This window comes from Grammomys surdaster, unplaced genomic scaffold (assembly GCF_004785775.1).
Source record: "Grammomys surdaster isolate TR1022 unplaced genomic scaffold, NIH_TR_1.0 242, whole genome shotgun sequence".
In the NCBI taxonomy this organism is placed as follows: domain Eukaryota; kingdom Metazoa; phylum Chordata; class Mammalia; order Rodentia; family Muridae; genus Grammomys; species Grammomys surdaster.
The window spans coordinates 5,373,068-5,383,969 of record NW_021604687.1 but is presented as its reverse complement, the minus strand read 5'-3'; the positions used below and the strand labels follow the sequence as shown (position 1 = coordinate 5,383,969).

Below are 10,902 nucleotides of genomic sequence, written 5' to 3'. Positions count from 1 at the left end.
CCGGGCCCCGCGCCGCCGAACTGCCCGCCGCCCCCCGCGCCGCCGCCGCCGCCGCCGCCCCCCGGAGCCGCCAGGCTCTGCTGCTGCGGAGGCCTCTGGCCCCCGCCCGCCTGGAAGTTCATGGCTCCGGAGGCGCGGGGCCTGAAGCGGGCCCAGCCAGGGCCTGGGGCGGCGCAGCGGCGGCGGCGGCGAGCAGGCGCACGGGGCTGGCGGGACCCTAACTACGAAGCGCGCCGCGCAGGGCTAGCGCATGAGGCCGGGAGCCGAAGCCAGAAGGCGCGGCCGCGCACGCTGGGGCCGCCGCCCGGCGTTTACCGGCGCTGAGATTCCGCCGCCTCGGAGCTGCCTCCAGCGGCAACAACAACGGGACCGGGAGCGCGCGGCCCGGGCCCTCCCCCCGCGTCATGCGCACGCACCGCCGCCCCCGCCGGCTCCGGCACACGCAGCCGAGCCCCCCTCCCAGCCGCCCCCACCCCTCCAGCGCGTCGCCTGCGCCCCCGCCCCTCTCTCGCTCGCCGGCGCCTCAGCCTCCACCCCCAAGAGCCGCGTGTTGGCCGCGGCACGCGGCCCCACCCACCCGCATAGGCCCTTCCGCCCGCTCGCCCGCCCCAAAGCTAGGCGCCTCGAGGGCCTCCTGCCTGGGACACGACCACGCTGCTCCCGCGTCCGGCCAGCTGTCATTTCTACCTCTTTACATCCCTCTAGGCCGGTGTCGAATCCTTGGGCCACTCGGAACAGTTCCCTGCGCCTGAGGGTGCTGATAAATGGGACTGATTGGCCCGCCCAGGCCCAGCGGCGCCACCCTTTTAATGCTGCACCAGCTTCCCTGTCTCCAGGCCTCGAGGTCAGCCCTAGGGATCATGCCAGGGTTCTCTTCCCTGGCTCTCTGCCCGGGTCTCCACTGCTGGCTGCACCGCAGAGACTGGGACACGCTCCCGTTCCTATTTCCAGTTCTCCCTGAGAGTTTCACCCGAGGGCCCCTGCAAGCTTAAAACAACAGTGTCCCAATTCTTATCTCTCAGTGACAGCCTTCTCTACCATACTGAAGAAGGTCCATTGGTTCATTAAAGAAACTCACCAGAACCCATATGGGTCTCATAATTTTTCTTGTCCTATGCCCTTGTCTATCTTGTCCCATCCTAGGGCCAGAGATAGCCCTTCAATGCCCCAGTTCGTATTCCCATTATCAAGGTTATTGTCTTCAGCTGTGTTAACCCACATCCCCAACATAGATCCTCAAACCTCCAGGAGGTAGCATGTGCAAGGGAAAGACCCTGTGGAATAAATCTGCTAGAGGATGCCAGGTGTCATGATATACGCCTTATCCCAGCACAGGGGCCATAGAATAGGATTAGTTCAAGGATAGCCTGGGCTACATAGGAAGTTCAAAGGTAACCTGGGCTATACGAGACTTTAAAACCAAACCAGCCAAATATGAGCATATGCCTAAAGTCCCTGTGTTAGGAAGGCAGAGCCTAGATCACCAACCCTGTCTCAAAAATGAAAAGCAACATTGGGTGGTGGTGAGGTACACACCCTTAATCGAGGCAGGGGCAGCAGATCCATGAGTTCAAGACCAGCCTGGTCTCCAGAACAGCCAGAGATACACAGAAAAAAAACTATCTCGAGGGGGGAAAAAGTCATATTATGTCTGAAATAATTATTATGCTATGCCAGGTATAAATGTTTCAAGGTTTCTATAACCCTCATCTAACTTTGATGTAAATTATGGTCTTTATGGGTTTTGTCTTTTTTGACTCTGTACCTCTGAGCTTGGACACTAACAGACTTCAGAGACGAAAACCATCTCTTGGTCTGACTATCAATAAAAACTTAAAACTTTTAATTAACTTAGCATAGTAGTCAATACTATCTTAAGTGGGGCATTTCACCATTGATATATTCACCCTCTCTCTCTTTTGGTGCTAGGGTTAGACTTCAGGACCTTGTTAACCATGCTGGGCAAATGCTCTACACATAGCTATATTCATAGCTATGGCATGTGTATGGTGTTTTCCTTGTGTGTATATATGTGTATTATGTACAGACAAGTACCTGATGCCTGTGGAGGTCAGGATCCTCTGGAACTGGAGTTACAGATATTCTTGAGCTGTGGTATAATGAGAAATGAGCTTAAGTCCTCTGAAAGAACAGCCACTGCTCTTAACTGGTGAACCATCTTTCCAGCCCACATGTCATCTTTCTTACACTCATTTCCACTTCAAAGGGCAACCTGGACTTTTTCCCAAAATAAAATTGCCTATTATTTGACTTTTTACATACCTTCCTACATTTCTCTTAGTTTCCAGAGGACCGGGCACGAACCAATCAACTCCAGGACCTCTCAAACTATTGAATGACAGGAGAGCTTCTTCTGTACAACTTGAGGAGTATCTTGTAAACTTCCTGGTTTCCTTGTAAACTTGCTGTACCTGTTGTGGTTGCTGCTCTTGCAGAGGACTCTGATTTGGTTCCCAGCACCTACATGGCTCCTAAAAACTGCCTATCACTCTAGTACCAATGCCTTAGTCTGACCTCCAGAGGCACCAGGCATGAGCATAGTATACTTACATATATTCAGGCAAACACCCATACAAATATAATATACACACCCCCTCTTTTTTTTTTTAAATAATTAGGGACTTGTTCTGCAAGCATAAGGACCTCAACTTGACTCTTCAGTATTCATGCAAAAGCCAGGCATGAAAGTCTCTGCCTGTAAACTTAGCATAAGGGAGCAGAGACAAGTTCTGTATGTGTACACTCACATTTATATCTCTCACACACATACACACATGCATGTGCAAACTCCCAAGTAAAAACCTGTCTGTAAAATCCGGGATTCAAGATTTCTGCAGATACTGGAGTCAGAGGAATAAGGAAAAAAATCTACAGATATTAGCTGTCATGGAGCCATTGCTATATTCTTTATGCGGAAACACTTTTTTGAGGGTGGGGGGAATAAGATAGGCTCTCTCTAGGTGGCCAAAGGTAGTCTCAAACTCCTAATCTTCCCACCTCAACCTCCCAGTGCTGGGATTACAGGGCTATGCCACCATACTTAGCCAATTTCTCAGTTTAGTTTTTGGTGAAGCCAATGCATTAATACTAGGCAAGCAAATTATAGTGAGTGACATATATTTTATAGAGCTGTCATACTTATTTAATAAAACACCAAGTTTCGTCTTTCCAACTGACCTAGAAGAATTATGCTTGTTCAGAGATTAAATAGCCCACCAGAGATTATATAGCTGATGAGTCTACGTGAGACCTCAGGATGTATGCTCTGTTCCAAAGCCTATGCCACCTTTACAGTCTCATAGGGACACAGTGGAGGAGACGCCAGGAAAGGAGACAGCAGGGGTCCGGCACTGTCCTTAGCAAGTGGGGAAAGAAACCCACGCCTTCTCGGCTAGAGTCAATTTAGAAAACCAAGCTGCTTTCTGACGTCCACTGTGACACAGGCTAGGCTGGGGTAGTGGCCACCTGCGCTCCCCAGAGCCTTCATCACTGCATCAACCAACGCGGGTGCTCTGACGTGCTGCGGCTGACGTTGGTGTCAGGAGTGACAGATGCTCTAGCAGCTGGCGGCGGAGATAGAGTTTCTTGCAGCTGACCAAACCTCTGTAAACAAGCAGAACCCCCAGGGTCTTCCCCGTGGGCCCATCGACGATCCACGAGTACCGGGAACATCTGGCCCAGCCTGGCACTTGGGTCACAGGGAGGAGGGCGGGAACTAAACAGGGCGAACTACAATCCCCACAATGCTCCCGGGCCTCGGCAACAGGGAAGGAGAGAGACCGCAGGTGTCTGCGACCTCGGTGCCTTCGGCCCGGAAGTGCCCTAGGAGCCGAGATGGAGCTGGTGGAGCTGGGCGGTGAGTCGCTGTGCGTGGCCGCGCCCACCCGGTCGCCCCAGGCCACAGCTGGGCCCTGCTTGCCCCGCCCCGAGATCGCTGGTGCCCTCCAGTAGCTCTGGGGGGCGGGCAGATGGGAGGAGTGATGGAGCAGTCGGGGGTGGGGAGGGCTAAGTCTAGATTCTCCCCGAGGGATCAAGGGTCTGGAGGCCTGTGGGTTTGGCACCCAGGAGACACTGAGTCGGACTGCTGCGGGGTGGGCTTTGGGTGGACCCGAGAAGGGGTCGGCAACCGAGCTCCCTAGACTCCAGATTGGCCAAAGGCGGAGTTTGACGTTTGGGGTTGTCTAGGAAGCTTTGGGAAGCGGTCTGTGTCGTGGGTGGGGTTTGGGTAGATGGTAAGGGGGAGGTCAGGGGGTTATAGAGACCCTTTTCTCAGAGAAACTTAAGCGACAGGACATCAGATGGGCTTTGCTATAAATAGCTGAAGGAGTAAACTTTGGGATGAAGTGGACCAAAGAATAGGTAAGTTTTGGGGTGAAGTTTGATGAAGGTTAAATTTAAGGAGAGGGTTGCTTAGAAAAGCAAGGCCCTTTCTTGAATGTAGGGTTTGGGTGACTCGAGAGCTGAATGAAGATCTAGAACTCAGATAGCCAAGTTAAGACTTGAATCTAGTGATGGAAAGGGACATACAAAAAAGGCAAGTTTGGGACTACAGGATGCTGTATCCTGAGTGGGCAAGAACACAGAATAACTAGGACAGTTGAAGTTGGGGTGACTCCTGGCCAGAAAGCAGCCTCTCACCAGTTCTTTGTACCCCTCTAGCTCCTTAGCATCTCTGGCAACACAGGTGCCATGGCCTTGATTGAAGGCGTAGGCGATGAGGTGACTGTCCTTTTTGCGGTGCTTGCCTGCCTTCTGGTGCTGGCCCTCGCCTGGATCTCAACACATACCACTGAGAGTACAGACCCCCTACCCCAACCATCAGGGACCACAACACCAGCACAGCCCAGTGAAGCCATGGCAGCCACTGACAGCATCAGAGAAGAGGCCCCAGGGTCTGAGAGTCCCAGCCTGAGACACAGAGGTCCATCTGCACAACCAGAGCCTGACACAGGGGTCACAGCATCAACACCTCCAGACTCTCCACAGGAGCCCCTACTGCTACGGTTGAAATTTCTCAATGACTCTGAGCAGGTGGCCAGGGCCTGGCCTCAGGACACCATTGGCTCCTTGAAAAGGTAAGCCGGGAAGAGGGTAAGAACAAAATGCTAAAAATGGGGTGGGTAAAAATAGAAGGGCCACCATATGAAGCTCTCCCTTATTTTCTGTTTGAGAAAACAGTCTGCTCATATTACACTCCATACCTCTTAACCTGGTTCCAGCCTGTCCCCCAGAGGCCAGGCTTTGGGTGATCAGGTGTAGGGTGGGGGGTGAAAGTTGGGATTGGTCCTCTGAACAAAGGACCAGGATTGCCTGAGGCCTGCTCTCTTACCCAGGTCCCTCTCTCCTCAGGACCCAGTTTCCAGGCCGGGAACAGCAGGTTCGACTCATCTACCAAGGTCAACTGCTAGGAGACGACACCCAGACACTGGGCAGTCTCCACCTCCCTCCCAACTGCGTTCTCCACTGCCACGTGTCCACGAGAGTCGGTCCCCCACATCCTCCCTGCCCACCGGGGTCAGAGCCCGGCCCCTCCGGGCTGGAAATCGGCAGCCTTCTGTTGCCCCTGCTGCTTCTGCTGCTGCTCCTGCTCTGGTACTGCCAGATCCAGTACCGGCCCTTCTTTCCCCTGACCGCCACATTGGGCCTGGCCGGCTTCACCCTGCTCCTCAGTCTCCTGGCCTTTGCCATGTATCGCCCGTAGTGCCTCCACGGGCTTTTGGCAGTGTAGCAGGCCCCTCTGGACCTCATTCCCCAAGGCGCAAAGGGAGCTGCTGTCTGCCCAGGCCCACCTCACCCGCTGCCTGTCTTTTCCCACTACCCTGGAGCCCAGCCTTGCGCAGCAGAGGACTCCAGGTGTTAGCGGAGGCCGGTCCATGTGATCTTCATAGTTCTGGGCCATCTCCTGGGACTGCTGGCCCTCAACCTTCGCTGCCAGTGGGTTCTTCTGGATCAGGCACTTGCTGTCGCTGCCTTGGCCCGGCACAGAGCCAGGTCACCCCAATGGGCCCATCTTAAGTGTGCTGACAGAGGATCTAGATACATCTAGTTTCAAAGAGCTGCCAAGGCTGAATTGGAAACTGGTGGACTGGGAGGCTGGTGAAGGGGAATTGAGAGGGGGCAGAGTTGTTTTCTGGAATTTGTGCAGATTAAAGAAACTGTGACGTTTTCACACCTAGTGTGTCTGTATGGGACTTGAAGGTGGGGAGCCCTTGTCCTAGAAGAATGGGACCTGCCCTAGGTCCTGAGTGCGCAAGCTACCCCAGAGCTGAACAGCGGACCGCTGCTCCCTGCATCTTTCAGGACAAGTTCTGTGGCCCGTCCCCGCGACGCGCGCACTTCCCGGAAGCGGAGGGCGGGGCTCGCGACTCCTCTGCTCGCAGCGCCTGCCGGGAGCCACGTCTCTGCTGCCCTGGCGCTGAGCTGCTATTGGCGTCTGGGGGCGGTCCGGGGGCTGCTGGGAAGATGGCGGACTCGGTGGCCCGCTGATGAGGAGGCCGCGGGGGGAGCCCGGCTCCCGGGCCCCGAAACCAACTGAGAGAGTGACCTACGCGGGGCCCAGGGAGTCATGTAGGGTGGCGCCTGCGGGGAGGACCCCGGGAGGGCGGCGGGAGCTGGTATTAGCGGCGGTGGCCACGAGCTGCTAGCCTCCTGGGGCCGGGACAGGGTGTGGGGGCCCCTCCCGCGGACAGCATCAACTCCGCGCCTTGGCAGACGGCTCACTTGGGCTCGGCGCGCGCCCTGCGAGGTTGCGCTGCGTTCTCATTTCACTAGTGAGGAGACTTAGGCAGAGAGGCGAAGACATTAGTCCAAGGTCACTCAGCTGGTAAGTGGGAGCGCCCAGCATTGGACTCTCAGCACCGGCCCGCTGCGGAACCTGCATTCCACCCACCCCGCCGCCGCCTCCTGCGGGAGGGGGAGGTGGTCGGCAGGGCTCGTCGTCGGGACCACCGGGTCTCCAGGCTGGGTGCGACCACTAGCCCTGTGAATGACCTCGGGCTTAACCTCTCCACCGCACTGGGCCTTGTTTCTCCACCTGTGAAATGAGGTAATGCCAGCCCTGCGACTCCTCGTCGGCGTGCACGGAGCATCGAAGGAGATATGCATGTGAAATATGAATAGAGTTGCACTGAGCACACTTAAAGACTTAGGGTTTCTGTTTCAAGGAATGGGAGAAGAGGGGCAGAATGGGGAAGAATACCAGAGCAGTCACACGGGATTTTTTTTTTTTTAACTTCAGGCCCTTTGGATGGGGAGTCAGGTAAGGACTAGATAACATATCTCCCCTTGGAGGAAACCTCACCCCGTTTTCTGGGCCACCCCCTCAGGGTCTCCACCACCCAGCTCCATGCTTCGAATCCTGCTCTCTGCTCAGACTTCCCCTGCTCGGCTGTCTGGTTTGCTGCTCATCCCGCCAGCACAGCCCTGTTGTTTGGGACCCAGCAAGTCCGGGAACCGGCCCTTTGGAGGAGGCCCTGTGCAAGGCCTTCAACGGCTTCTGGAACAGGCACGGAGCCCTGGGGAGCTGCTGCGATGGCTGAGCCAGAACCCCACCAAGGTGCGAGCCCATCACTATCCTGTGGCACTTCGTCGTCTGGGCCAGCTCTTGGTGTCTCAGCCTAGGCCCTCTCCTGTGGAGCAGGCCACACTGCAGGACTTGAGTCAGCTCATCATCCGAAACTGCCCCTCCTTTGACGTTCACACCATCCATGTGTGTCTACACCTTGCAGTCTTACTTGGTGAGGAGGGTATTGGAAGGTGTGGGTGTTTAGGGAAGAGTAGAGGAAGAGAGAGCAGTAGAGGACTCAAGCCATTGATAACTCTCAGATTCCCATCCAGTGATGACACCCCCCCAAACACACTTGATGATTTCTCTCTTGTATCCATGGTGGATATCCAAGTCAAACAGCATTTTTCTTTCTTTCTTTCTTTCTTTCTTTCTTTCTTTCTTTCTTTCTTTTTTTTTTTTTTTGGTTTTTGTATTTTTTCAAGACAGGGTTTCTCTGTGTAGCCCTGGCTGTCCTGGAACTCACTCTGTAGATCAGGCTGGCCTCAAACTCAAAAATCCGCCTGCATCTGCCTCCCAAGTGCTGGGATTAAAGGCGTGTGCCACCACCACTCGGCCAAACAGCATTTTTCTAACTCCGGGGTACTAGGTTCTAATACAGTGCTCTAGGAAGCCACAGAGGCACAATTTGTTATACTTGGCACAAGGTGACTTTTGTATAAGGCTTTCCCCACATACTGTTGATACACCATGTTCACATGATACCATATCACATCCACTGAAAAAAAGTATATTTTTCCATTCAAGAAAGATAACAATGAATTTGGGGACCCATTCATTCTACTTGGCAAGACAGCATACCGCAGCTCCCTTACCAGGGTGGTCTTTGTCCGTCTCCCTCCCAGGCTTTCCATCAGATGGACCACTCCTATGTGCCCTCGAACAGGAGCGAAGGTCCCGTCTCCCTCCAAAACCACCTGTCCCACATCAGCCTGCTGTCTATGGTCAAAGGTTGGAAGTGGCCCTGAGCTGCCCCCGTTTCCTGCATTATCCTCGTCAGCATCTGATCAGAAGCCTGGCAGGTGCCGAGGGTTAAAAGCAAAAGGGAGGCAAGGGATGAGATGAAGCCACTGGGATGAACCACCTGGGCTGGAGTGCAATCTAGCCTACAAGAGTCTTCCTTGAAGGCACAATATGACAGGCTGTTCTTCACAGAGGCAAGGCCAGAAGAACTGACTCCTCATGTAATGGTGCTTCTGGCTCAGCACCTGGCCCGGCACCGGTTGCGGGAACCCCAGCTTCTGGAAGCCATTGCTCATTTCCTGGTGGTTCAGGAAGCACAGCTCAACAGCAAGGTGGGCTGGCCTCCCACCCTTCCATGTTTCTCTGAGTTGCCCTCAATGACTTGGTTAGCGTCAGCCCCCTATCTCGCTTGTTTGGCTTCTCCTGGAGCAAGCTAGGCTGTGTTCTTTACCCCAGGACATGTCTCATGCTCAATGGTTGTCCAATTCCCATAATCAACAGAGTAGTATTTTTAGGGCCCTGAAGCTTTCCAAAGCTCCTGCATGGCCGGCTAGTTCTCTAGTCCTGTGAGCCATACCCCCACAGTTATGTTCTTACTATGGTAGGTAGCTCAAGACACTGCTTAAGCTATAGAACTTGGGGCATGTGCTGATGCGGAAGGCATTCTGCCCTGAAAACAGTGACTGAACCAGGCCTCCCTGAGGTTGTACCTATCAAACATGCCAGAGAGCTTGGCATGGTGGCATGTGCCTTTATTCCTGGCAGAGGCAGTATCAGGTGGCTCTCTGTGTTTGAGACCAGACTGCATAGCAAGTACCAGGTTAGCTTTAGAGACATAGAAAGACCCTGTCTCAAATGGGAGAAAGTAAGACACAGAGCAGTGTTTCCTGCTGGATAACGCTGCCTTTTTCTGCAGGTGGTACAGAAGTTGGTCCTGCCCTTTGGGAGGTTGAACTACTTGCCCCTGGAGCAGCAGTTTATGCCCTGTCTTGAGAGAATCCTGGCTCGGGAAGCAGGGGTGGCACCCTTGGCGACAGTCAACATTTTGATGTCACTGTGCCAGCTGCAGTGCTTGCCCTTCAGAGCCCTGCAGTTTGTCTTCTCCCCCAGTTTCATCAACCACATCAATGGTATGCACACAGAGTGGCTGGTGGGGCCAAGGGCTGTAGGGCCGGAGCATGCCCAGGTGTCAGCCGCCCAGTGTCCCCCAGTCCCTGCTTCCCAACAGGCACCCCTCCTTCTCTGATCGTGCGACGCTACCTCTCTCTACTCGACACGGCTGTGGAGCTTGAACTCCCAGGATACCAAGGCCCCCGTCTTCCCCAAAGGCATCGAGTGCCCATCTTCCCACAGCCCCTCATCACTGACCGTGCCCGCTGCAAATACAGGTGGGCTGGGGAGGGGCAGCCGCAGGAGCAGAGTAGGAGATCCAGAGCCAGTGTTTCCTAACAGAAAAAAAATATTCTTTCTTCCACCACTGTCCCTTTTCTTTTAGTCACAAGGACATGGTAGCTGAGGGGCTGCGGCAGCTGTTAGGGGAAGAAAAATACCGTCAGGATCTGACCGTACCTCCGGGCTACTGCACAGGTGAGGTGTGGGTGGGTGTGGGTGGTCAACAGCCTAAAGCTGTAGTATGGCTAAGGCTTCTCTGTCCTGCAGACTTTCTACTCTGTGTGGGTAGTTCTGGTGCTGTGTTACCTATGAGGACACAAGACCCCTTCCTGCCCTATCCACCACGGTCCTGCCAACAGGACCAGGCTAACTTTAACTCCACAACCCAAGACCCTACCCAAAGGTAAGGAAAACAAAACAGGGTTGGGGAGCCTTGGCTGCTGGTCCAACAGCAGCCTGAGCTAAGTCCCCTGCTCTCCAGGGTGGTGCTGATGCTGCGAGAACGCTGGCATTTCTGCCGTGATGGCAGGGTGCTCCTGGGCTCTCGGGCCCTGAGGGAGCGGCACCTGGGCCTAATGGGCTACCAACTCCTGCCGGTGAGGAATTCTGTCCCGCCCCACCCATGCGTGTTCTTCCAGCCAACCCACTGCAACCTGTCTTCTCTCCACAGTTGCCATTTGAAGAATTGGAGTCTCAGAGAGGCCTGCCCCAGCTCAAGAGCTACTTGAGGCAGAAGCTCCAGGCCTTAGGTCTTCGCTGGGGACCTGAGGGTGGGTGAGGGAATATACACGGGGCTCAGGATGGATCCCCTATGGGGAGGAGGGTGGACAATTTGCACTTTGGCTCCCTGTTATTTTTTCATTAAAATTCCTTTCCTTCCTGATGATGAATCTCATTTCTGGGAGAAGGAACAGGGCTGGGCCACCACCTCTTTCCATACGTGACCCCCAAAGACACAAGAC

The 10,902-nt window shown here is 54.6% G+C and overlaps 2 protein-coding genes across 8 annotated transcripts; both read left to right on the top strand.

Annotated features, from left to right (window-relative positions):
- Positions 1–3,787: 3,787 nt before the first annotated feature.
- Positions 3,788–6,190, top strand: Tmub1 (transmembrane and ubiquitin like domain containing 1). 2 transcript variants are annotated; one of them, XM_028774716.1, is made up of 3 exons: positions 3,788–3,877; positions 4,681–5,096; positions 5,371–6,190. In XM_028774716.1, the coding sequence occupies exons 2-3, from the start codon at positions 4,711–4,713 to the stop codon at positions 5,720–5,722; spliced, it is 738 nt and encodes a 245-aa protein (XP_028630549.1). In that variant the 5' UTR covers positions 3,788–3,877; positions 4,681–4,710; the 3' UTR covers positions 5,723–6,190. The 2 variants fall into 2 exon arrangements, with proteins under 2 accessions (XP_028630549.1, XP_028630547.1); XM_028774714.1 differs by lacking the exon at positions 3,788–3,877 and adding an exon at positions 4,056–4,380.
- Positions 6,191–6,418: 228 nt separating this feature from the next.
- Fastk (Fas activated serine/threonine kinase) lies at positions 6,419–10,826 on the top strand. Of its 6 annotated transcripts, none has more exons than XM_028774615.1 (11): positions 6,470–6,588; positions 7,347–7,576; positions 7,661–7,757; positions 8,431–8,607; positions 8,741–8,880; positions 9,465–9,678; positions 9,777–9,936; positions 10,044–10,135; positions 10,208–10,343; positions 10,422–10,536; positions 10,611–10,824. In XM_028774615.1, exons 1-11 carry the CDS (start codon positions 6,507–6,509, stop codon positions 10,716–10,718), a joined length of 1,551 nt encoding a protein of 516 aa, XP_028630448.1. In that variant the 5' UTR covers positions 6,470–6,506; the 3' UTR covers positions 10,719–10,824. The 6 variants fall into 6 exon arrangements, with proteins under 6 accessions (XP_028630447.1, XP_028630448.1, XP_028630453.1 ...); XM_028774618.1 differs by adding an exon at positions 7,259–7,279 and having other exon boundaries at positions 6,515–6,588; positions 7,394–7,757; XM_028774614.1 differs by having other exon boundaries at positions 6,419–6,588; positions 7,347–7,757.
- The last annotated feature ends 76 nt before the right edge of the window (positions 10,827–10,902 follow it).